Raw genomic sequence first — 24,609 nt, forward strand, 5'->3', positions numbered from 1 at the left:
GACTTACTGCCACCAGAAGATCATGACTTTCAGTTATAAATCAGAGGCCAGACAGCAGCAATCCAGGACAGGCAAGGCGGCCTGCAGACTCACTTGTTGTAGCGTCACCATCCAGAGACAACCAACCAAAGGAGGAGCTGGCATTAGAGATGTCAGACAGAGTCCGGCGAGCTAGTACAGCCGGTACAGGTGGCTTAGGCACATCATACCCATCATCCTCATTTTCTGATTCCTCAGGGCCAGTGCTGGTGTGGGCTGTAGCCAAATTCCCTTCCCCTGGAATAAAGTTGGTATAAGCTATCGTTCTCTGCTGACATACTTCATTTGCTAATACACTTCAACTCAGAGGGATCTACTCATTCACCCATGTACACAACCATTTATTTCATTCAAAAGGTACTCAAATGTCTACTGTGGGCCAAATACCATTTGAGGCCCTGTAGATGGATAAAACAAAAACTCCACCTGCTCTTGTTGAGCGCGTCAACAGTCACCTTGCTAAGGTCAACAGCTACTGATGCCAAGACTCAAGTGCTATTTTACAGCCTCCTACCCATATTTCACCTGAGAAGATCAGCCAAAGGGCTTGTGTATGCAGGCTTCTTGAACTTTCATTTTGTTAAACTATTTACCATGGGAACTGAGCATTTACTACCCACACACAAAAGAATTTCATCAATGTAATGGGAATAAAAGAGAGCCGCTAGTCTTGAGGTCCAGGCCATATAACACAGATGTCTCCAGGCCGCGGGAGGAGGAAAACAGTTAGGAAACAGTGCCTAAAAAGGAAATAAAAGGAAAGTGGGGCCCATTCTGTACATGAGTCAAAGACTTTTTGCCAAAGAGCACTGAGAATAATTTTCTCTTTGGGTAAGCTGTCTTAACCGAATGTTACAGAGCATCCCTAAGGCTTTTTCTTCTTAGTCTTGAGATTGGGTCTTAGCTATGTAAGCTAGGCTGGCCTCAAACTTGAAATCCTTTTGCCTCAGACTCCCAAGCATTAAAATTACGGACAGGTGCTACCACACAAGGCATATCAATTTTAAAGTAGAAGACGGGCTACTCACCAAAGGTACTGTTTTCCGTTACAGAGAGTGCTTGGGACTGAATGTTATACATTGCTTCATACGTGCAGGTGTCAATCTGCTGGTCACAGTCACACGCTCTGAATCACAAAGAGGTACAATGATCTTCACAAACAAAATTCTGTTATTGCAAACTTAAGAAGACTAACCTGTTTCTAACTGTCCTAGACCCTAATTCTTTCAAAACAACATATTCTCTTTGTACCTATACCATTAATAAATACCGTGAGACTGACTCATGACAAGCTAATGGTGCCCACATTCCGGAGGTCACTGTGTCACAGTGGAAAACAATGCAACTGCTTATCGCTATTAGGGATGTAAACATTAGGGTCTAGATTTCTCTTTCTGCTTTACTTCTGACTAGGTAACGGTCTGTGCAATAAGAAAACAAACAGGTGAAAGACAAGTGAATTATCCAAGTAAACATATTTAGCTCCAATTGGGGTTGCTGGGAGCATACCGTGAACTCTGGGTTGCCTCTAAAGGCCGTTTGGGCTCTGGCTTCTGAATTCCTACAGGCCTAGATGTGGGAGTCATATACTCTGTGTCCTCTTCACTTTCTCCCTGCTCTCCAGATGGCAGTTTTGGCACAGGAAGCGGCCTGGAAGAATGAAAAAAAATAAATAAATAGTACCTAGGGTACTATCACTTCCACTGACCATGGCAGCAAATATTTAGGAAAATATGCATTAACTACAAAGTTTGCTTTGAGCTGATCCAAATGTTAAGCTGGGATAGGCAGTTGGTTCCAGTTACCTGCAACTCACAAGTAAGTTTTGTTACAGTAGTACCGTTAGCACTGTTTTTCCCCCAAGGCATAAAACATGGAATAGCAGGTGGCTTTCTAACAGAATGCTAGAAATGTGTAACAAATCACAATACAAAAACCCATCTATAGTAGTAAGATTATATAGCTAGCTTGTCAAAAGCACTTCTCTAAAGTATGATCACTTCTTCTCTTCACTACTTCCTATCAGAAAAATCTAAAATAAAGAGATAAAAAGTAACCTGGGTCATTAGCAACCTAGATTAGGTCCTACACATCTGACTCTTAATCATTCACTTTTTTCTTCCTTTTTTTCTTTTCTTTTCTTTTTTTTTTTTTTGGTAGTGAAGAGATCAAACATAGAACCTTGCATGTGCTAGACTGGCTGTATCTCTGTGCCTCTACTTCAGATTTTGCTATTGCAACACAAAGTAAGTAATTCTCATTCAACTTTCTTCAGTAAAACTTCTCAGGGGCTGGAGAGATGGCTCAGTGGTGAAGAGCCTCTCTTCCAGAGAGGATCAGGGTCCTACTCACAGCACCCACGTAACAGCTCACAATCACCTGTAACTCCAGTTCCAGGGTATCTGATTCCCTTTTGGTACATCTGCATGGGCACTGCCTGCACATAGCGTACAGGCATATATATTCAGGTACCAGATAAAACAATCAAAAAAACCCAAAAACTTCTGCTGTCCCACTTTATGAAAGAAGACTAAGACAAAATAACAACTTCATAAGAAACATGACCTCACCTCATGCTTCTTGGAATAATTCTGAGTATCTCTTTCCCTTTTCACATTTTTTGCATATCAACAAGAAACACTTGCATTTATTTGCCTTCCCTCATTACATAATATTTTCCTGATTATAAAAGTAGTACATATTTTTGCTTGTTTGTTGTTTTGTTTTTGTTGTTTTTTAAGACAGGATTTCTCTATGTAGCTTTGGAGCTTGTCCTATAACCAGCTCTGTACACCCTGCTGGCCTTGAACTCAGAGACCTACCTGCCTCTACCCCACCACCACCTGGATGCTTGTTTGTTTTTCGAGACAAAGCTCCCCCCCCCCCCCCACACACACACTGTCCTAGAACTCAAACTCTGAGACCTCTGCCTCCAGAGTGCTGGGATTAAGTACATGTGCCACATGCCTGGAAACAGGCATCATTTAAAAAAATCACATCACAGCAACATAACAAAACCAAATCTTTAAAAAGATTAATAAAAATGACAAGACTCAGCAAGACTGACTTACACACATGCACAAAGGAAAAAAATGAGAAGAAAAATATTTCAAAATACAAAACTCACAGCACTCAGAGGGCCAGAATAGGAGACTTGTGAGGTGACTTTTTGTTTAAGATCATTTCTTATTACTTTTAGCTATAATAAAACATGAGATGCATAGGGGTATCTACAAATGGGTATGTGCAAATGAGTGCAGGTGCCCAAGGAGGTCAGGGGCACTGGATCCCCTGGAGCTGAAGTGACGAAGACGGTTGTGAGCCTCCATGTGGGTGCTGGGAATCAAACTCAGGTTCTCTGGAAAAATACCAAGTAAACAACTGAGCCACAGCCACTTGTTTGTTTTGAGAAGGAGTTTTGCTAACTTGTAAACTTGCAGTAATATTACTGCCTTAGTCTCTCAAGCGCAGGATACAGGCATGTACTAACATCTAGTTTAGGATTCTGAGTTTGAAGACATCACTATCTACCTAGGGAAACCTTGACTCATAAAAAAAATGAAATACCCACTGCCACGAAATGAATACAACTTTAATATGCTTACCTGGCAGCCAGAGAGTAAATGGCATTGGCAGATGAGGAAGGCTTGATTTTTGGGTGCTCACTCTCTGGACCTGCTGTTGGGCTGCTATTCATAGTCTGTAAAGTAAGAAAAGGTCTGAAAAAAAAAAATCTTTCCCAACTACAGCTAAATATCTCCTCTTATTGAACCTACTGGGGAAAAAAAAACTCACAAAAATATAACACAGACCTCACAAACCCAAGAGTCATAACATCTGACAAAAGAACTGCCTGCTTATAGCCAGGCGGTGGTGGCGCACGCCTTTAATTCCAGCACTCGGGAGGCAGAGGCAGGCGGATCTCTGAGTTTGAGGCCACCCTGGTCTACAGAGTGAGTTCCAGGACTGATTGACTCCATAGGCACTGAGAAACCCTGTTTCAAAAAAAAGAAAAAAAAAGAAAGAATTGCTTATAGATACTGATTCTGAAGGAATTTTAAATGGAAGAGTCAGAAGACATACCTTATTCATTCTAATTCTAAAAACAGATGAAACAAAATTAGTTATCTATAGAAATATTATTTCTAGCATAAGTAAATCTACGTCTAAGCTCAATGGATGTTCTCCACCATTTGGAGCCATTCAAATGTTACCATTTTTTTTCTGTGAAACCAAGAGTCATCTAAGTGTCATTACAGTGCTAAACTGTATTTTTCCCATTCTATCTCTTCATTAGCTTCCAACCTCCTTTTCAATTTACCCATTTAAAGCTCACTCCAAATTTGATGTCTGTTAGCCAGGTTAGGGGAGATTTCACATCTTGTGTCTTTCCACCTGCTGACTTCATGCACTCTAAAGGATCCCTCTAACCTAACTTCTGCTAAAACACTCCCACTGGGTCACTGGCACCAGCTACTCTACACTACACTACGTACAGACACATTTTTTTTTTATCTTTATTTATTTAGTTTTGGAGACAGGGTTTCTCTGTGTAACAGCCCTAGCTATCTCCAGGAACTCCTCTGTAGACCAGGTTGGCCTTGAACTCAGAGTCTGAACGCCTCTGCCTTCCAAGTGTTGAGATTAAAAGTATTTACCACCACACCCAGTCCAACGAAAACACTTCTGACCAAGAAATGTCACCCACAGATACTCCTAAATAAAATGGTATGAAATTCAGGACTTACCATGGAAGTGTCCAGACTAAATGTACTTCCCAGTCTAGGAACATCTGCTCTGGATTCTACTTGTGAGGGCAATGAAAATGGAAGTGAGTGCCGATTGGTCAGTTCTCTTCCATTCCTAGGATCACTAGGGCTTGGGGTAGCTACTGGTACTTTAGGGATTGGCCGAGGCAACCATGAGTCCCCTGGGCGGCTAGAGGGGACAGGAGGCAGTTTGTCTCTAGATGGACAGTCGCCTGGTGTACAAGGCAGGGGGCGTCTCTGAGGACGTGTTTCTGCTCCAACAGAGTAAGGCCGGTCTGGAGGGGGTGGTGGTGGAAGATCTCGAAGTGTGGGAGGTATTGGCAATGGTTTGTCTTTATGAAGGGAGCCAGAAGCAGCCTATGGAAACAAGATGGGAACAAATCAATCAAAACCACTTTTATATAAGAAAGGCCCATCAAAGTGCAGAAATGGATAATGCTTTGCCTTGGAAGTAGTCCCCAGAACTGAAGTGCTGGGGGGAACAGATGCTCGCTGTTGTAGAAGGTCAAGTCTTGGTGGCACTGGAGGAAGGGAAGCTTGTGGAGCCATGGAGAATGGAGAAGAAGGCCTTTCCACCTAGAACCGATGAGATTGAAAGGGTTACTCTTGTTTAGGGAATAGCATCTTTCAATCCTAATGTCGGAGACAGCAAATACTACGTGATCATAGGTGCTGGGTCACACAAACCTATAAAATTGCAGATATTTTTGAAATCCTGGATTATATTTATATCACCATAAGAGGGCACTCTCAATCAGACAGCAGTCTACGAAAGAGATTCCCTTTAAAAACTACTACAATACTCTATCTCTTTATCTTTGGAGGAAAAGAAAGACTATTATCAAGATTAAAACTAGGTAAATGTGCTTGCTGTGCAAGTCTGGCAACCTGAGTTCAACCCTTGGAATGCACATAAAGGTGGAAGGAGAGAACTGACTCTACAAAGCTGTCTTCTAGGGACTGAAGAAAGGGCTCTGGCTGCTCTTCCAGAGGTCCTGAGTTCAATTCCCAACAACCACAGGTGGCTTGCAACCATCCCTACTGGGATCTGATGCTCTCTTCTCGCATAAAGGCGTGAGTGCAGATAAAGCACTCATAAACATAAAATAAATCTTAAAAGCAAACAAACAAATAAGGTCACAAAATTGTCTTTTGACCTCTATAGGAAGGCCATGGCACCCCCGTCCCCTTACAGACAATCATGTACAAACACACACACACATAAAATAATAATAGTAAATAAAAAAAATTTAAAGACAAAAGATTTATATTATCTGGAAAAAGAATATTAATAAGCAAAATTTTTAAAAACAACCAAAATATGCAGGGCATTGAAGAGGCAACGAAAGACTAGCTGAAGCCTCAAAAACCAGGCTCTATCTCAGGTGAAAATTCAGCTTAATATTAGGACTAAAAATGTTAAGTTATTCACCAAGCTAACTCTCACTCCATCAGTATCTACTCCAGCACTTGCTGACTTCTCCTAAAGACCTCCAATCTATATATAGTGTCTCCTTTGTCCAAAGACCCCAGAAAGTTACTCTTTCACTTCTTCACAGAGATTATTTTTTTTGTTTTTGAGACAGGGATTCTCTGTATAGCTTTGGAGCCTGTCCTGGAACTCACTCTGTAGACCAGGCTGGCCTTGAACTTACAGAGATCCACCTGTCTCTGTCTCCCAAGTGCTGGGATTAAAGGCGTGCACCACCACTGCCTATCCAGAGATATTTTTAAAGATTTATTTTTACTATTTTTAATTATGTATAAGTGTCTGTGTGTAGTCATTTGTATATGGGTGTAGGTGACTACAAGATTACAAATTTGGATCCTTCAGGAACTGGAGTTATAGGTGATTGTGAGGTGCCGCACATGGATACAGGGAATCGAACTTGGGTCCTCTAGAAGAGTAACATATGCTCTTAATCATTGAGCAATCTCTCCAGGCTCCCAGCATTTATTTCTTAATGTAGCCACTTGAGAAGATGCTTTAAAACATGGTCTTATTAGTGACAGATGCAAACTGAAAACTAGAAATATAATTATTTCAGGAAAAACAGGAAGTTAGGTTGTAAAAAAACAAAACAAAAAAATCCCCAAACCTTTAACTTTATACAACAAATACACACACTCCTCAGATCAATGATGTGGCTCAGTGGTAGCAGTCACGTGCATAAAGCTCAAGTCCAAGGTACAGCTCAGAAAAAGAAACAAATCATACAACAACAAAAGACAGCTGCCCGCCTGGGTGTGAAGAACCAGGCAATGCCATGCTTTCACATACTTTTATGGTAAGATTTTAAGAAGGGAAAGAGGGTCAAATTTTAATAGTGTCTAAAAGTTAATATATAACAAACTGAAAGCTATAAAGAATAGACTAAGAAAACACTATTCACGTGCCATTCAGTGAAGAAATGAATACTAGTATCTTTATAGAATTCCCAAGCATCTCCCTCACTTAATCCTCAGTTCGAACAAAGGAAGAAAGCCTCAGTGTATCCCTGACTTCCCTGATGATGAACTACAAGCTAGAAACCCTTTCCTCCCCAAGTTACTTTTGGTCAGTGTTATCACAATAATAGAAATGTTGACCAAGACATTTCTCTAACACCAAGATGTATCTCCAATGCCCCCGAATTCCAGTCTTACCTTGGCACCTGCCAACTCCTTCATCATGAAGAGAGAATCATCAGCTCGTTCATCATCATCATCATCATAATTTGGGGAAGGAGCTCCTTCTGCTCCTTGCCTTAATAGACTGCCACTGCCTCTGGGGTCGAATGGATCCACCACGATGGGCTCAGTACCTTTGATTTCACATCGGCAGAACGGACAGCCCTGACCTTCTGACTCCTGCAGAAGAACAAACGAGAGTAACAGATATTCTGAAAGAATGTAACATACGCATCTCCTAGTAAGTACAGCTCCTACAGATAAAAGTGGACTTAATGAAGAATATAATTCAGAGGTAGTGTGTGCTTAGCAGATCTTAGTGCCCAGAAGAAGAGAGAGAATAGGAGAAGAATTAGGTACCCACCCTTGGAATGGCAGCATTTGGGAGGTCAAAGCATAAGGCACAGGAATTTGAAGTCATCTTCCAGAATTGATATGGTAACCAGCAGTGGTTAAATAAGCCTTACCTTAAACATCCAAATAGAGGGCGGGGAGCAAGCAAGAGAATTTAAAAAAAATTGAACTTACCCCACCCTTCTTATCTATAAAGTATGTATAATACCTTACTCTCAGAGTAACCACACAGAGAAAACAGAGTTTGGATATCCATACCTGCCACGATGTAAGGCAGGATGTGCACATGAGGTGTCCACAGGGCTCAATCTTCACGTCCTTATCATTTTCAGCACATATTTTACATAGTTGAAATGTGGAGCCCATCTCACAGTATAATTCATATTGTTCCTTTGATGAAAAATTGAGAGATAATGTGTTGAATGAATGACACTAAATGTTAGCAACATGAAAACCAAAAGACTGTCAAATTTACTCAAATAGTGGTGCTAGAGAGATGGCTCAGTGATTAAGAGCACTGGCTGCTCTTTCAGAGGACCGGGGTTCAATTCCCAGCAGCCACATAGGAACTCCAGTTTTGATGCCTTTTTCTAGTCTCCACATGCATGTGGTGCACACACACATCATACAGATGTACAGGTACCCATGAACATAAAAAAAAATTCACTCAAATAGCAATGTCACAATTTGGTGCCGAGGAGATGGCTCCATCAGTAGAAAAACAGATTACTGTACAAGAATGAGAACCTGAGTTCAGATCCCCAGTACCACCTAAAAGGCATACACATCTGTAACCCTAAGGCTGAGGAACAGAGACAGAGAGACCCCAGGGGTTCGATGCCCAGTCACCCAAGCTGATCAGACAGGTCCAGGTTCAATAAGAGACTCTGTTTTTAAAAAATCAGGATGGAGAGTGACTAAAAAATACTCACTGTTGACCTTGGTCAGGCCTTCTCGTACACATGCAACACAACACCATACATGCACATACACACTCACTAATCTAATCAATAGTTTAAAATCTAACTGCTGCAATACTTAGACTATTACTGAGTTCTGAGAGTACACCCAAAAGTTCAGCTCAAGTGAATATAATTATAAAACAAAACTCACCTGGGTTACTTTGATATGATCTTGTGGTGTTGGTTCACATAAACCTGTCAGGTCAGGATTTTGACTTCGTCCATCAGGAAATAAATAGCTAGAAAGAGATTAATAATCCTTGGGGTTTCAACCAGGTCAAATTATCAGTGCAAAGTAAAACAGACAAATAAAATCTACCATTTTGTTTGTTTGAGACAGGGTTTCTCTGTAGCTTTAGGGACTGTCCTGGAACTTGCTCTGTAGGCCAGGCTGACTTGAATTCACAGAGAACCGCCTGTCTCTGCCTTCTGAGTATTAAACGCATGTGCCATCATTGCCCAGCTACCACATCTTTAAAACAAATAACAAGGGGCTGGAGAGATGGCTATTCTTCCAGAGGATATGGGGTTTTGTTTGTTTGTTTTTATTTTGAGACAGGGTCTCACTATGTAGATCAAACTGTCCTCAAACTTAGAGACCCACCTTCTTCTGCCTCCACATTGTTGGGATTAAAGGTCTGCACCACCACAGCCAAAAGGATCCGAGTTTGATTACTAGCAACCACTTGGAGGTTCACAACTGTAACTCAAGTTCCAAAATTCTGATGCCCTCTTCTGGTCTCCTCATGTAACAGGCATGCAAGTGGTGCCTATAGAGGCACGCAGGCAGGCAAAATGCTCCCACACATAAATATAAGTGGATAAGCCATGTATGTGTGCTTGTGCACAACTTTAATCCCAGCACTTGGGAAGCAGAACTAGGCAGGTCTCTGCGAATTGGAGGTCAGCCTGGCTTACAAAGTAAGAAGTACGTTTTAGGCTAGCCAGTGCTACCTAGTGAGACCCTGTCTCAACAATCAAAACAAAATCCCCAAGCAACTATCACCTTGATCTGCAGGCTGTACCAAACACCTAGCTGATGGGTCATAGTTTGTCAGCCTCTATTTTCAATGGTCATGAGGTATAAGTATTTTTTTCTTTTATTTTTGATTGCTGAGAGAGGGCCTTGTTATGTAGTCCAGGTTGGCCTCAAACTCATGATTCTTAGTCCAGTTCCTGGAGTGCTGGGACTACGGATGCATGCCATCATGGCCTGCGCAATGTTTGCTACTGACTAGAGACCCCAGTTACAAGTGGTATAACCGGAAGCAAATGAAGTCACTGAGATCATCTACAGTGATCTCAGCACCAGACTGCCCAGACGTTAGGAGCAGCACCTCTCCTTGCCTCAATGCTAATGCCGAGATGACACATAACCGAAAAATGTCTTTTCCTAGTAACTTTAGAACAGTTGCTGTTCTGATACCCACTCAACAGTATTTTCAGTGTTTACTGACTGAAAATAAATTTAAATTCCTAAAGGAACAGTAATTCAGGAGTAAGAACTTAGCCATAAATATTAGCCCAAGGCCTGAAGAAAAAAGACTGCTGAATCAGACTAAAACTAGGCTGAAGGCCACTGAGGTCTGCTGTCACTGGAAAATCTAATCACCCTCACACTGACTAGTTAAGTAAGCAGCAGAATGTCCTGATCCTTGCATAGCTTTTTATTCTAAGTTTGATTTAAAACTAAGTTATTTGGAAAAAGGGATAGTTTATTCATGGTAATAACTAAAACAACAAAGAAAGCCAGTCTCACTTAGGGAATCCCCAAAAAGAGCAAAGCTGCTTCAACCTCAGGGCAGGGTAAGGTGACATGTTAACACATCCCTGAAATTTTAGTCTGCAGAAAAAAAAACATGCAATAGAAGCCACTAATAAAGAGGCACTGGTGTCCCCAGTTCCTAGATGTTAAGAGACGACAGAAAGCAGTAATACTCACAAGCCTTCCCTGAAGCCATCAATCAGTGCTTGGAAGAGTGGTTTATTGTGTGGGATTGTCTGCAGAATGTTCCCATCAGCAGTAACGTATCCAATAGCCCACTGACCCAGACGAGTACAGCTCAGCCGAAAGATGTAACTGAGGACAGAGATTAGCAAAAGTTTCAATATATATGCTATCAGACATAAAGCAAAATAGAGACAGGATAAATAAACAACAATAAAGTATATATGAAAACATAAATAATAAAACTCATTTTCTTTGTACAAACTTGAAAAGAATTTAGAGTAACTTTTTCAAGGGACTGGGGCATAGCTTAGGGGGAAAATGAATGCTGTAGTATGTCTGCAGGTCTCAGTTCAATCTCCAACCTAAAAAAAAAATCAACTCCTCTAATGATGTCATAACAGAAGCAAAATACCTCATTGTTCTATTTACTGGAGACAGGATTTTGATATATTTTTCAGGTTGGTCTCAAACATTCTCCCGCTTTAGCTTTCTAAGCTCTTGTGTACTCGGACTCTCAGCACCCAGCATAAATCCCATTCTATATTGGCTTAAAAACATTTACTAAATCACATGAGTTGATTAAACCAATCCTATCCCCAAAACTGGGCTACTGGGGAACCAATAAAAAATGATGTCCCTTAAACTCTAACAAAAATCATGAGAGAATGAAATTCAGGAGAACAAACCTCTTTCCTTCAACCTGCCAGGTTTGTGAATCAACTTCAAGGTACTGACCTGCCAGATTTGTGAATCAGCTTCAAGGTACTGACCTGCCAGGTTTGTGAATGAACTTCTGGAGCCTTGCTTTCACTTCATCATATGTCAGGAAAGCCATGTAACCAGGGTGAGTTACAGCAAGGCTGTTCCAATTTCTGAGCAAAGAGGACCAGGGCTAAAGAAATAAAAGATCAATCACAAACCATCTGGCTCAGACATACACCTTCAGAACAATGAAAAACAAAAGAAAAAAAAACTTCACCTCTCAAATATAAATTTGTCACAAATTCTCTATTGTCATTCTTTGGGAATGACAAACATATTTAGGAGAATAGACAATTGAGAGTTCAGAATACAAGTGGTCTTGTACAGGGAGACAACTATACACACAACATTGTTCAGAAGCTCTTACCAGTATTAAAGTCAAACAGTGACAAACCCCAGAAAAACAGAATAGGGCCTATATGTACAATTATTAAGCTCTTAATGAATGTTTACTCAAGCTGGCACATACACACATTGAAGGACCAATACCTAGGACCTTTCTCAATTCTCAGACTCATTTCCAATCTTGGAAATGCTTTTCCCTGTCTTTCTTAATAAACTGTCTCTATTTTCCCCATTCCCACAATTCTAAATTAATAATACGAGTTTAAATTTTAATCTTTCTTTTGTTTACAAGTTTCTAAAATGAATTCAAACACTTTCAGACTGTGTTTATTTTTTTTATATGTAGGAGTATTTTGCTTGCAAGCATACAGGCAAACTACATGCATGTGTGATGCCCACAGAGGTCAGAACAGGATATTAGATCACCTAAAACTAGAGTTACAGATAGTTGCAAGTCACCACGGAAACTGAATCAGAGTCCTCTGCCAGAGCAGCAAGTGCTGTCAACTGTCGAGCCCTCTCTCCAGTACTGAATTGAAACGCTTTTATGACAGACAAAATCCTTAATGCTACTTTTTTTTTCCTAGTTGACACGGGGCATTATCCTGTAGGTCATGCTTGCTTCTAACTCACTCTTTAGCCCAGGCTGGCCTTGAACTCAGCAATCATCCTGCCTCAACACCCTAAGTGGTAGGATTATATTACAAGCCACCACACTCAGCTTCTATCTTTTTTTTTTTTTTAAAGAGCTTTCTCTTCAGAAAAATAGTACCAGGTTAGTCAATGACTTTAGTATCCTACCTGAAATAGTCGTGTAAAGATATCAAATTCAAAAACAGAAATATAATCATTGCAGGTCAGATCAATAGTGGACTTCAAAGCCATGGCCTCCAGCCCAGAACTGATGGGATGCACTTCATGAAGGGCCTGTCGAAAGCTCTTCCAAGGAACTATTGTCCTGAGGTGGAGTGGGGTGAGAGAAGGCACAATGAGATAATAGGCAACTGCAGATATGGACCGACTGTGATTTTCTTTTTTCTGTTTGTTTTTATTTTGTTTTATTTTTTCAAGACAGGGTTTCTCTGTTTAACAGCTCTGGCTGTCCTGTAACTCAGACTGGCCTCAAACTCACAGAGATCTGACTGCCTCCGCCCCCTGAGTGCTGGGATTAAAGACGTGGCACCCCTACCCTGCCTGATTGTGATTTTCACAGTTTAGTTCAGAACCAGGTGTGATGGTTTAAGCCTTTAGTTCCAGCAGAGACAAGTGGATCTCTATGAGTTCCAGGCCAGCTACGCCTACATAGTGAGATGCCATTTCCAAAGAAAAACTTGGTGTAGAGGTCTGAACCTCTCATCTCAGCATAGTGAAGCTGAAGAAAGGGATGGAAAGTTCAAGGCTAACCAGAGTCTGCATGGTAAAACCCTGTTTTAAAAAATGCATAATCTCATCTTCCTTCTATGCTTCTAGGTTAGAACAAATTGCCTATAGAAGGATGAGAAGGTGATTAATATGTGACATTTTTGGCCAGAGAATCGTAGAAAATCATCTGTTACTCATTAGGAAGTTAACAAACATATCCCTTATTTTCTTCTTTCTGTTCTTAGTTTAAATATAATATGACTTCTGTGAAAGATTTATTTTGGGGGGATTGTGACAGGGTTTCTCTGTAGCTTTAGAGCCTGACCTGAAACTCACTCTGTAGACCAGACTGGCTTCAAACTCACAAAGATGTGCCTGCCTTTGACTCCTGAGCGCTGGGATTAAAGGTGTGTACCACCAGCTGTTTGCCTATTTTTTAAAGAAAAAGGAAAAAAACGTGGGGGGAGTGGCCCAGAAACTTTTGCATTGCTGCCTGGCCTCAAATTCCTGCCTCTGCTTCCCAAGAGCTGGAATTATAGTGTGCACTACCATGCATTAGCATTTTTTTTAAATTAGTGTACTTTTTTCACTGCTAAGGTTTGAAAACAGGACCTGAACCACTCTAGGCAAGTGCTGTGCTGTACTGCACCATAACTCAAATCCTATAACTCTTACCAACACTCAGGAGACAGAAGTAGGCAGATCTCTGAGTTCACAAGATCAGTCTAGTCTAACACAAGAGCATTCCCAGGACAGTCAGGGTTACTCAGAGAAATCCTGCCTCCCAAAATACAGAGAGAGAGAGAGAGAGAGAGAGAGAGAGAGAGAGAGAGAGAGAGAGAGAGAGAGAGCGCAACTCATATAAACCATTTTTGAAAGCAATTAGGCAATACTTAGTAGAAGGGGAAAAAGTGAAACCCCATGACTTACCAATAACATTCCTAGCTATGTAATTAAGGAGAATTCCTAGTCTATGAAAACAACTATGACACCACTCATTTAAGTTTGAAACAGCAATAATTTGAAATGTGGGGCTGAAGAAGTGGCTCAGTGTTAATGTCAGGTATCACCTCTTCCACAAGACCCAAGTTCAGTTTATAGCACCACATCCAACAGCTCACAACAATCTGTAACTTCAGCTCCAGGAGATACGTCACCTTCTTTTGGCCTCTGTACTGCACTCACGTGTATAAATACATACATATACACAGTTAGAATACAGACTTCATCTAAACTGCGGTTTTATTTCTTTAAAGATTGGGAAAAGCTGGAAAGCCGAGCGGTGGTGACACATGCCTTGGGAGGCAGAGGCAGGCAGATCTCTGAGCTGGAGGACAGTTTGGAGATAGAGTGAGTTCCAGGACAGCCAGAGTCAAAGAGAAACTCTCTCAAAAAGATGGGAGGAAAAAAAAATGTTCCAAAAAGCTGGAAGTAAGCACATGCATTTCCCCCAAAGCTTGCCCATGGTTTTTTTTTTTGTTTGTTTGTTTGTTTTTTTTGTTTTTTGTTTGTTTGTTTGAAGTTTTCTCGAGACAGGGTTTCTCAGTAGCTATGTAGCCAGCCAGTCCTGGAACTTGCTCTGTAGACCATACTGGCCTCAAACTCAAGAAATCCACCTGCTTCTGCCTCTAGAGTGCTGGGATTCTAAGTGTACACTATTCCTGACAGCTTTTTCATATTTTAAATATTTTTATTTATTTTGTTTTTTGAGAGGGTCTCATGTTGTCCAGGGTAGTTAGTTCTTATCTTCCTGCTTTCATCTCCCTAGTGCTGGGATTATAGTCATGAACCACCATTCCTGGTTTAAAAAGAAAAAAAAGAAAAGCTGGGTGTGGTGGTACATGCCTTTAATCCCAGCATTTAGCAGGCAGAGGCAAGGAAATCTCTGTGACTTCCAGGACAGCCAAGGCTGTTACATAGAGAAGCCCTGTCTTGAAAAACCAAAATAATAACAACAACAATAACAACAACAACAACATCAATAATAATAATAACAGAACAAAATTTAAAAAATAATTTAACTTTTTAAATTGTTATTGTTGATGGTAGTGTGTGTTTCTCTGTGAGTGCAGAGGGCAAATGCTAGATCGTCAGGTCTGTATAGCAAGCACTTTACCCCCTGAGTCATCTTGCTGACCCACTGTGTTTTAAATATTTTATAATTTCAAATTCTAAACAAATATCTCTTAACATAAACTTTAGTTTTTCATAGTTAGGTTTATCATCTAGAGACTTACTTTTCCCCAAAAGCTTTCCTCCAAAATTCTGCAGCATCTGCTTTAGTAATCCGAAAAGTGTCTCCTTGGAAGAGTCCACTTGGAAAGATGCCTTTCAGTTCTGCCAGCATGTGGCTGAAGATCAGGGATAATTTGGTTAGGTTTCGCCTACAAATGATCAAAGTACAATAATTAAAACATAAATTATTCCTTTTTTTAAATTTTGTTTTGTTTTGTTTTGAGTAGCTCTCTGGCTGTCCTGGAACTCCCCCTGTAGACCTGGCTGGCCTCAAACTCAGAGATCCTCCTGCCTCCATCTCCTGAGAGCTGGGATTAAAGGTGTGAGCCACCACCGACCAGCAAATTACTGATATTTTAAGTGCACTGAATTCACCATACAAAGTAGCTTAACATGAACATGAAAATAAGTTTATAATTTCTCTTCAATAATACTAAAAAGAATGTCAAACTATGAGAGGAAAAGTGTGTCACTGACAAGAGCTACTACTCTTTATGTAGGGCTTCAGGAATTATTTTGCTCTAGCAACAAATGAAAGATGGTAATCTAATGTATCTCATCTCTCTCCTCATTCAAATAAATGTCATACAGTAAATAAAAAAAATTCCTGAAATCAAATATTTGTGTGTAAGCTAACAGGAACAAATGTGCTTTAGGGTTACAGATAAGAGATTGCTTCAAACAAATGCAACAATTTCGCACATCCTTGACCACACACACAAAAGAAAGGCAGTGTCCAAACATTGGTTAATATATCCAAGATGAAAGCATTGTCAATAATAACTATTTAAACGTCCAGACCTAGCAAATATTTTCACTAAATCACACTTGATGAAAACTGTACTAAAATTTCTAAATTTTACTAAACTTCTTTTTACCAAAAAAATGAAACATTAACATCCAAAGCAAATATGTACATATACTACCACTGTTCTTAACATGCCTCTAATTTTATCAGATTGTCCTCATTATCTCTAATGTCAGTACTACACAGAACAGTACCTAGATTTTTTAGATATTATTAAATACCAAACCAATTTACAATTTGACATATTTCCATTGTCTTAATAATCTTCTATGTATGTGCTCAAAACTCTAGATTCTTATTATATAACTGGACAAAACCTCAAACCATGATTAATTATTGATGTTCTACAAAAAGCATCTTTAAAAGACATTTTCAGGTGGGCAGTGGTGGCGCACGCCTTTAATCCCAGCACTCAGGAGGCAGAGGCAGGTGGAACTCTGTGAGTTTGAAGCCAGCCTGATCTACAAGAGCTAGTTCTAGGGCAGGTTCCAAAGCTACAGAGAAACCTTGTCTCGAAAAACCAAAAATAAATAAATTAATCAATAAAAAAAAGAAGACATTTTCATCTGTTATACTACAGGGTCACCATCAGATGCTTTTTGTCTTTTCAAGGTAAAATAAATACAGCATGAATCAACTCAGACTTTGCAAACTGCTGCTGGGACATTTCTATTCAGCTTTTCAACATACCAGTTTCTGTTTATCCTGATGTATTCTTCTTTGCACTGGTCTTCTGTTATTGACCAAAGTAGAATCTAAACCAAGATTACGCACTCATCATACTTAGCCACACAACCTTTGATCTACAATTTGTCGTGCCTACAAGATGTGCTGGAATAAAGGCTGTGCAGACATTGTGAGAGTGGCCAACCAATGACTGGCCCAGCCTGAATCCCATGCCACAAGAGGGAGCCCATCCCTGACTACCTGAAACACCAGGACCCAGAGGCTAGATAGCCCAGAGACCTAGGATAGAACCAAATAGTCCAGAGACCAAAGACGACTGGCAAAAACAAAACAAAACAAAACAGGCCAATGTAACGATGCCTAATGATATTCTGCTATACTCATAGATTGGTGCCTAGTCCAGTTGTCATCATAGAGGCTTCATCCAGCAACTGAAGGAAACAGATGCAGAGACCCACAACCAAACATTAGGTGTAGCTGCGGAAGAGGGGGAGTAAGAATTGTAGGAGCCAGAGCAGTCAAGGATACCACAAGAAAACCTACAGCATCAACTAACTTGGGCTCATAGGGGCAGGCTTACAGAGACTGAACCACCCACCAGGGAGCCTGCATAGGACTGACCTAGACACTCTGCATATGTTACAGTTATGCAGCTTGATCTACTTGTGGGACACCTAACAGTGGGAGCAGGGGTGGGGCTGTCTCTGACCTTTTTTTTTTTTTCTTTTTTCTTTTGGGGTTTCAAGGAAGGGTTTCACTGTGTAACCAACCTATCTGTCGTGGAACTCACAAGAGATTCGCTTGCCTCTGCCTTCTGAGTGCTGGGATTAGAAATGTGCACCATCACAAGGCCCGGCTCTGACTCTGACTCTCCGGTTGGCTTTTGAAATCTATTCCTCATACTGGGATGCCTTGTCAACCTTAATGTGTGTGTCGGGAGGGTCCTTTTTTTTTTTTAATGCCTTTTTTTGGCTCTTAAAAAAAAAAAAAAACTATTTTATGTTCATTGGTATGATTCCCTGAACTGAAGTTATAGACAGCTGTGAGCAGCCATGTGGGTGCTGGAAATTAAACCCAGGATCTCTGGAAGAGCAGTCAGTGCTTACCACAGAGCCATCTCTGCAGTCTCCCCCCCCACACACACACCTTTTTTTGAGGTGCTTAGTCTTACTGCAACTTGATAAGCCATGTTTGGTTGATATTCATGGAAGGCCATCTTTTTCTAAACAGAAATGGAGGAGGAGTAGGAAGGGAGCAGAAGAGAGGTTGCGGGGAAGGAGTGGGAGGAGAGGAGGGAGAGGAAACTATGGTCAATTTGCAAAATTATCATCATCATCATTAAAATAGGGCTGATACAGGACTGCCTCAACTAGATAGATGCCCTGGATTCAATTCAGGGTTAGGAAGGAGATTATATCCTAAGTAATATATGAAACAGAACTCAGCAAGAACACTAAAATGCCTAATGGGAACCTGAACCAAGTAGTACAGAACATTAAGCTAAATGTTAGCTTGTGAAGACAGGGAGAGCCTATGATTACCAAAATATCCCAAACTACTGGAAATGTATGATGTGTAAAGGACATTGCTACAGGGCCAGCAACAAGATGGTTCAGTGGGTAAAGACACTTGCTGTCAAGCCTGATAACCTGAGTGTCACATCTCATGTGAGGGAAGGGCAGAATGATTCCTGAAAGTTGTCCTGTGACCTCCATATTTGTGCAGTGACAATAAATATAATAAAAGAAATTTAAACAAAAAAATGGTCAAAAACAGAGGCAGGAGATTCTAGAGAGATGACTTAGCAATTAAAAGCACTGGCTTCAAGATAGAGCAGTCATTGGTTGGACACTTGATGTAGGATGTCCTTCTGTATAAGTGTTGCTTTCACTGGTTGATGAATAAAGCTGTTTCAGTGAATGGCTTAGCAGAATAAAGCCAGGCAGGAAATCTATATATAGAAAGTAGGTGAAGTCAAAGAGACACCATATAGCTGCCAAAGGAAAAAGATGCCATTACTTAACCATTAATAGAAATGGGTTAATTTAAGATGTAAGAGTTAGCTAGGAATGTGCCTAAGACATTGGTCAAACAGTGTTGTAATTAATATAGTTTCTGTGTGATTATTCGGGTTTGGGTGGCCAGGGAAACAAAAGCACAGTCTCTGTCTACAGCCACTCCTACAAATTCTGAGTCACCATTGCCCTGCCCCAGTACATCTGGCAGACAGGACAGATTGTAGGCCGAAGGTTTTGTGGCTGGGCTGGTGTCCCAGGCCTACCACTCATCTGTACCTTTTTTCTTTCTTTCTTTTATTTTTTTAAAAATATTTATTTATTTATTATGTATACAATATTCTGTCTGTGTGTATGTCTGCAGGCGAGAAGAGGGCACCAGACCCCGTTACAGATGGTTGTGAGCCACCATGTGGTTGCTGGGAATTGAACTCAAGACCTTTGGAAGAGCAGGCAATGCTCTTAACCTCTGAGCCATCTCTCCAGGCCCCTTTCTTTCTTTTCTTTTTTAAAGTTTCTCAAGACAGGGTTTCTCTGTGTAACCGTCATGACTATACTGGAATTCACTTCGTAGACCAGGCTGTCCTTGAACTCACGGAAATCTGGAGATTCACTTGCCTTTGCCTCCCAACAGCTGGAATTAAAGGCATGTGCCACCACTGCCCACTCATTTAATTGATGCCCAAAGCACAAGAGAAAGCCTATGTTCTACACTGCCTGGATAGCCCAGAGACCTAGAGTAGAACCAAACACAACTGGCCAAAAAAATAAAACATAAAAAAAAAGTCAATGAAATTCTACTATATTCATAGATTGGTACCTAGTCCAATAGTCACCAGAGGAAAGAGAAGAGGCTTCTTATGGTAGCTAGTGGGAACAGATGTACAGACCTAGAGCCAAACATTAGGCAGAACTCAGGGAATCCACAGAAGAGGGGAGCCAGTAGGGTCGAGGACACCATGAGAACAAAGTCCACAGAACCAACTAAGCAGAGCTCATAGGAGCTCACAGAGATTGGTGCAGCAATCACAGAGCCTGCATGGGTCTGCGTTAGGTCCTCTGCCGATATGTTATGCTTGGAATTCTTGTGGGACTCCTTTTCCTCCTACTGGGTTGTCTCAACCAGTCTTGATGAAGGTTTATTGCATCTTGTTATGCTGTGTTCAGCCGATATTCCTAGGAGGCCTGCTCGTTTCTGAAGGGAAACAGAGAGCAGTTGATCTGTGGGAGATGGGAAGTGGCGGGGAGGACTTGGAAGAGTGGAGGGAAGGGAAACTGTGGTTGAGACACAGTGTAAGAGAGAAGAAAACTCAAGTTCGGTTCCCAGTACCCAAACATGACAACTAACAACTGCCTAACTCCAGTTTCAGGGGATGCTATATCCTTTTCTGGCTTTCATGGGTATCAGGCACACATATAGAATATACTTACACATGCAGGCTAAACACTTACACACACATTTAAGAAAAGAGAGATAAATTTTTAAAATTATGTTTTAAAAAAGTATATAGGATGACAGCTTATGCTGGAGAAGATGTGGAGTAAGGGGAACACTCCTCCATTGCTGGTGGGAGTGCAAACTTGTACAGCTAGTTGCTTTGGAAATCAATATGGTGGTTTCTCTGAAAATTGGTAATCAATCTACCTCAGATCTAGCAATACCACTTTTGGGCATATACCCAAAGGATACACACTCACATCACAAGGACATTTGCACAATTATGCTTATGGCAGCATTATTCATAATAGCCAGAATCTGGAAACAACCTAGATGCCCCTCGAGCGAAGAATGGATAAAGAAAATGTGGTACATTTATACAATAAAGTATTACTCAGTGGTTAAAAAAACAATGACATCGCCGGGCAGTGGTGGCACATGCCTTTAATCCTGTGCACTTGGGAGGCACAGGCAGGCGGATCTCTGTGAGTTCGAGGTCAACTTGGTCTACAAGAGCTAGTTCCAGAATAGGCTCCAAAAGCCACAGAGAAACCCTGTCTCGAAAAACAAAAAACAAACAAACAAACAAAAAACCACAATGACATTTGAAATCTGCAGACAAATGGACAGAACTAGAAAAGGCCATCCTGAGATGGCCTCAGACTCAGAAAGATAAATATAATATGTACTCACTTATACGTAGATATTAGACATAAAGCAAAGGATAACCAGCCTACAGGCCACAACCCCAGAGAACCTAGGTAACAAAGAAGACATAGATAAAAGGGTGAAATAAAAAAAGACAAGATCTCCTGAGAAACTTGGGAGCATGGGGGGGGGGTGGAAAGGAAAAGAGGAGGAGGGAAGGGAAGTGGAGAGAAACATGTAGCACATTCCTATCCAAACAAATAAAATGAGAAAAATTTTAAGAAGTATATAGGAGTACACAAGTAGGTTGTTTACAAAACTTTGGCCATCTTATACATCCGCAGATGTGTGTATCAAATGGAGTCCTGGAACCAATCCTCAACCATATTGGTGGGTAACTGCTTATCATACTTTGAGGTTACAACAGAGTATCTTTTTTTCCTTTAAAAAAAAAAAAAGGTTTGCATCTCACTTTTTTCTAAAAACAAAGTTTGATTCCCATGTTGTCCTCTCTTGGGTCTACTTGTTTCCGTTCTTTAGCTTTTGTTCCAAACCCTTGGAGATATTTCCCAAATATTCGCTCTTTGCTGTTTTCCATTCTCTATAGTTTCTTTTCTCTTCCTTTGTAATACCAAAACTTTCAAAAACCACTCTGAGCAGAGCTAGGGAGAAGGCTAAGCAGTTAAGAGCTTCAATACCAACACCCACATCAGGCAGCTTACCTGTAATTACCTGTAATTCTCCTTGAAGGAAATCCTCTAACAAATCCAATGCCTCTAGCCTACACAGGTACTTAGTCGTGTACACACACACACACCCATAGAAATTCCCTATCTTCGATTTCCATAGCTTTCTAACTGCTCACCTTATTTATCCATCAACAGGAGCACTTGAAAATGACACCATCAGAATTAACATTCGTTCTAAAATCTGCTCTTTCTTCATAACCCTATTCTGTATTTAATGATGGTGCCTCTTATTTCCCATAAACTCAAAATTTTTGGCTTCTTCCATTTCCCTTATTCTCATATTTGATTTGTCAAGTTTGAAGATAGTGTGTTATCAATTCTCCTTTGAATTGTATTATTACTTTAATACAAATTCCTTACTACTTTAGTTCTATGCAGGGTCAATCTTATCTTTCTAAAAAATTTCATTTTTATTTAATGTAAACAAATTGTGTGTGTGTGTGTGTGGTTTTCAAGACAGGGTTTCTCTGTATAGCCCTGACTATCCTGGAACTTGCTCTGTAGATCATGTTCGCCTCAGAGATCCACCTGCCTCTGAGTTCAGAGTGCTAGGATCAAAGGCATGTGCTACAATGCCAAGCTTCCTTTTTATTTTTTTTTTTTGAAAATTATGTCTAGTGGGCTCTTCAACAAAGGTATTCTCAAAGGCTTCTCTAAATGGTGATCTTTAAGTTGAATCTGAGAGAAGATAAAAACTCTTATCATGTTGGTATCTTCAGCTCTCCAAATATTTTTCCACTAAAAATCTACTAGATATAGTGTTGTGTGAAATAAGAAACAAAAATGCATGCCAAAATAATAATGGACAGAAAGTTTTTATAAATCTATGAAGTAAGCCACAAAAAAAGGAAAGCTATTGATGGTAAGGATGTAATGGCACCAGCTACCTAAGATGAGTTGAAAGTGCTGACTGAAATAGTTACTGAAAATCAATTTAAGACATTTTCCTACTCAAAGAAAGAGTTCTTCTTCCCCAAGTCAGCAGATATTTGTTAAAACCACCAGATGTGCACCATAATCATACCTCTCAAGAGCAAACAGCAAGTCTCTAAAAACTCATGGATTGGAGTCTTCTAAGAGATCTGAGTTGGAATTTTGCCCAGTAACACTTCAAGGCATTGGGCTTAGGGTTCAGTGTCTGCAGTGTTATTATCAGAATCTATCTTTTTTTGGTAACAGTCCTAGCTGTCCTGGAACTAGCTCTTGTAGACCAAGCTGGCCTCGAACTCACAGAGATCTGCCTGCCTCTGCCTCCTGAGTGCTGGAATTAACGGACACTTATTTGGGTGTACGGCTAGATAGGCAGGACTTGTTAAAGTCCTGTCAGCAGTTATCAGTTCCCACACTCTATCATTCTCCAAAGACCAATGGATAACACAACCACTGCATCTTTTGCAATATGCTGAAGATGGAATTTTTTGTTACAAAGTCCCAATAGCTGCAAGAAGCACAGGTCTTTCTGTAACAGCAGAGAAAGGTCATTCTGAACTTCTTTTAGCTCTAACCACCCACATCTAAGGAACTGCAAACTGACTTTATGGCCTTCAACTTCCCCTTCCCTTCTCACAATTTCCCCATGATTATCTGCTGATTCTATGTGCAAAATCAGTTTTGTTTTTTCAGTGCTAGGGATCAAACCCCATGGCCTTGTTTCTCAAGGGGGAGCAGTCTGCTGCTGAGCTACATGGCCAATCCAGCATCAATACTTTTTTACAGGGGAGGGTGCTGGTTGTGAGACAAGGTCTTGCCTAGCTAGTTATGTATTCACTATGTGATACAAGCTGGTCCTTTTGTTTGTTTGTTTTGTGTTTTGAGACAGGGTCTCTCTACATAGCCCTGGCTATCCTGGAACTCACTATGCACACCAGGTTGTCCTTGATCTAGAGATCCACCTGCCTCTGATTAAAGGTAACAGGCACCACCACTCAGGCAGGTCTTAAATGCACAGCAGCCCTCATGCCTCAGCCTCCTAAATGCTGTGATTACAGACCTATAATGCCAGTTTCAGTCTTCTTTAAAAAGTCAAGATTAATCTGTCTCAGCACTAGGGAGGCAGAGACAGGTTCTGTATCTCACAGATCTCTGAGTTCCAGGCCAGCCAAGGCTATACACTAACACCCTATCTCAAAACAAAACAAAATTAAAAACAAACAAATGAATAACAACAACGAAAAAATGCCATGATTATTTGATTATTTCTATTCAGCCTACTTTAGGTATGAAGTAATAACTGTACTGTATATAATTTCATCTAATAATGAACTAAGATTTGTACATTGCTAATAATATAAAAGTACATTAAAAGATTAGATAGGTAATTATAGCTCCTGTTTTATCTTTAAAAGTGAAAAAACAGGGCTGGAGAGACTGTTCAGCAGGTTAAGAGCACTTGCCTTGTAAGCTTGAGGACCTGAACGCAAATCCTCAGATCCCATTTGAAATTGGACATGATAGTACATAGCTCTAACACTAGCACTGTGAGAAGAGCAGAGACCGGAAGTTTGCTGGTCACCAGTCTCACTCCATGCTCAGTGAGAAATGTCTCAAGGGAACAGGGTGGAGAGTGCTAAGAGTTGGCACTCCAACACTCCTCTGAGAGTGTGTGGGGCTGCAATAGTGGCACACACCTTTGATCCCAGCAGTCAGGAGATAGAGGCAGGTGGATCCCTGAGTTTGAGGACAGCTAGGTCTTCAGAGAGTTTCAGGACAGCTAAGGCTACAAAGAAACTCTGTCCTGAAAAACCAAAAAAGTAAAAATAAGAAAATAAATAAACAAATAAGCAAACAAATACATAAATAGTGAATGAGCAGAAGC

General features: G+C 40.6%; 1 protein-coding gene across 3 annotated transcripts in view; it reads right to left on the bottom strand.

The window, feature by feature from the left end:
• Cbl (Cbl proto-oncogene) overlaps positions 1-24,609 on the bottom strand; it is an 81,676-nt gene that overhangs the window by 9,778 nt on the left and 47,289 nt on the right. For 2 of the 3 annotated variants that reach the window (XM_048417210.3, XM_048417213.3), the window contains 13 exons: positions 15,452-15,598; positions 12,654-12,810; positions 11,516-11,637; positions 10,737-10,874; positions 8,946-9,033; positions 8,091-8,222; positions 7,455-7,658; positions 5,253-5,384; positions 4,788-5,165; positions 3,645-3,739; positions 1,549-1,689; positions 1,068-1,165; positions 94-276 (listed from right to left, as the gene is read on the bottom strand). In XM_048417210.3, coding sequence (XP_048273167.3) covers positions 94-276; positions 1,068-1,165; positions 1,549-1,689; positions 3,645-3,739; positions 4,788-5,165; positions 5,253-5,384; positions 7,455-7,658; positions 8,091-8,222; positions 8,946-9,033; positions 10,737-10,874; positions 11,516-11,637; positions 12,654-12,810; positions 15,452-15,598 — 2,015 coding nt within the window. Of the gene's footprint in view, positions 1-7; positions 277-1,067; positions 1,166-1,548; positions 1,690-3,644; positions 3,740-4,787; positions 5,166-5,252; positions 5,385-7,454; positions 7,659-8,090; positions 8,223-8,945; positions 9,034-10,736; positions 10,875-11,515; positions 11,638-12,653; positions 12,811-15,451; positions 15,599-24,609 lie in introns of all 3 variants that reach the window. The other variant, XM_048417212.3, reaches the window with a different exon arrangement.

The sequence above is a fragment of the Myodes glareolus genome, chromosome 4, assembly GCF_982192425.1.
Source record: "Myodes glareolus chromosome 4, mMyoGla1.1, whole genome shotgun sequence".
Lineage (NCBI taxonomy): Eukaryota > Metazoa > Chordata > Mammalia > Rodentia > Cricetidae > Myodes > Myodes glareolus.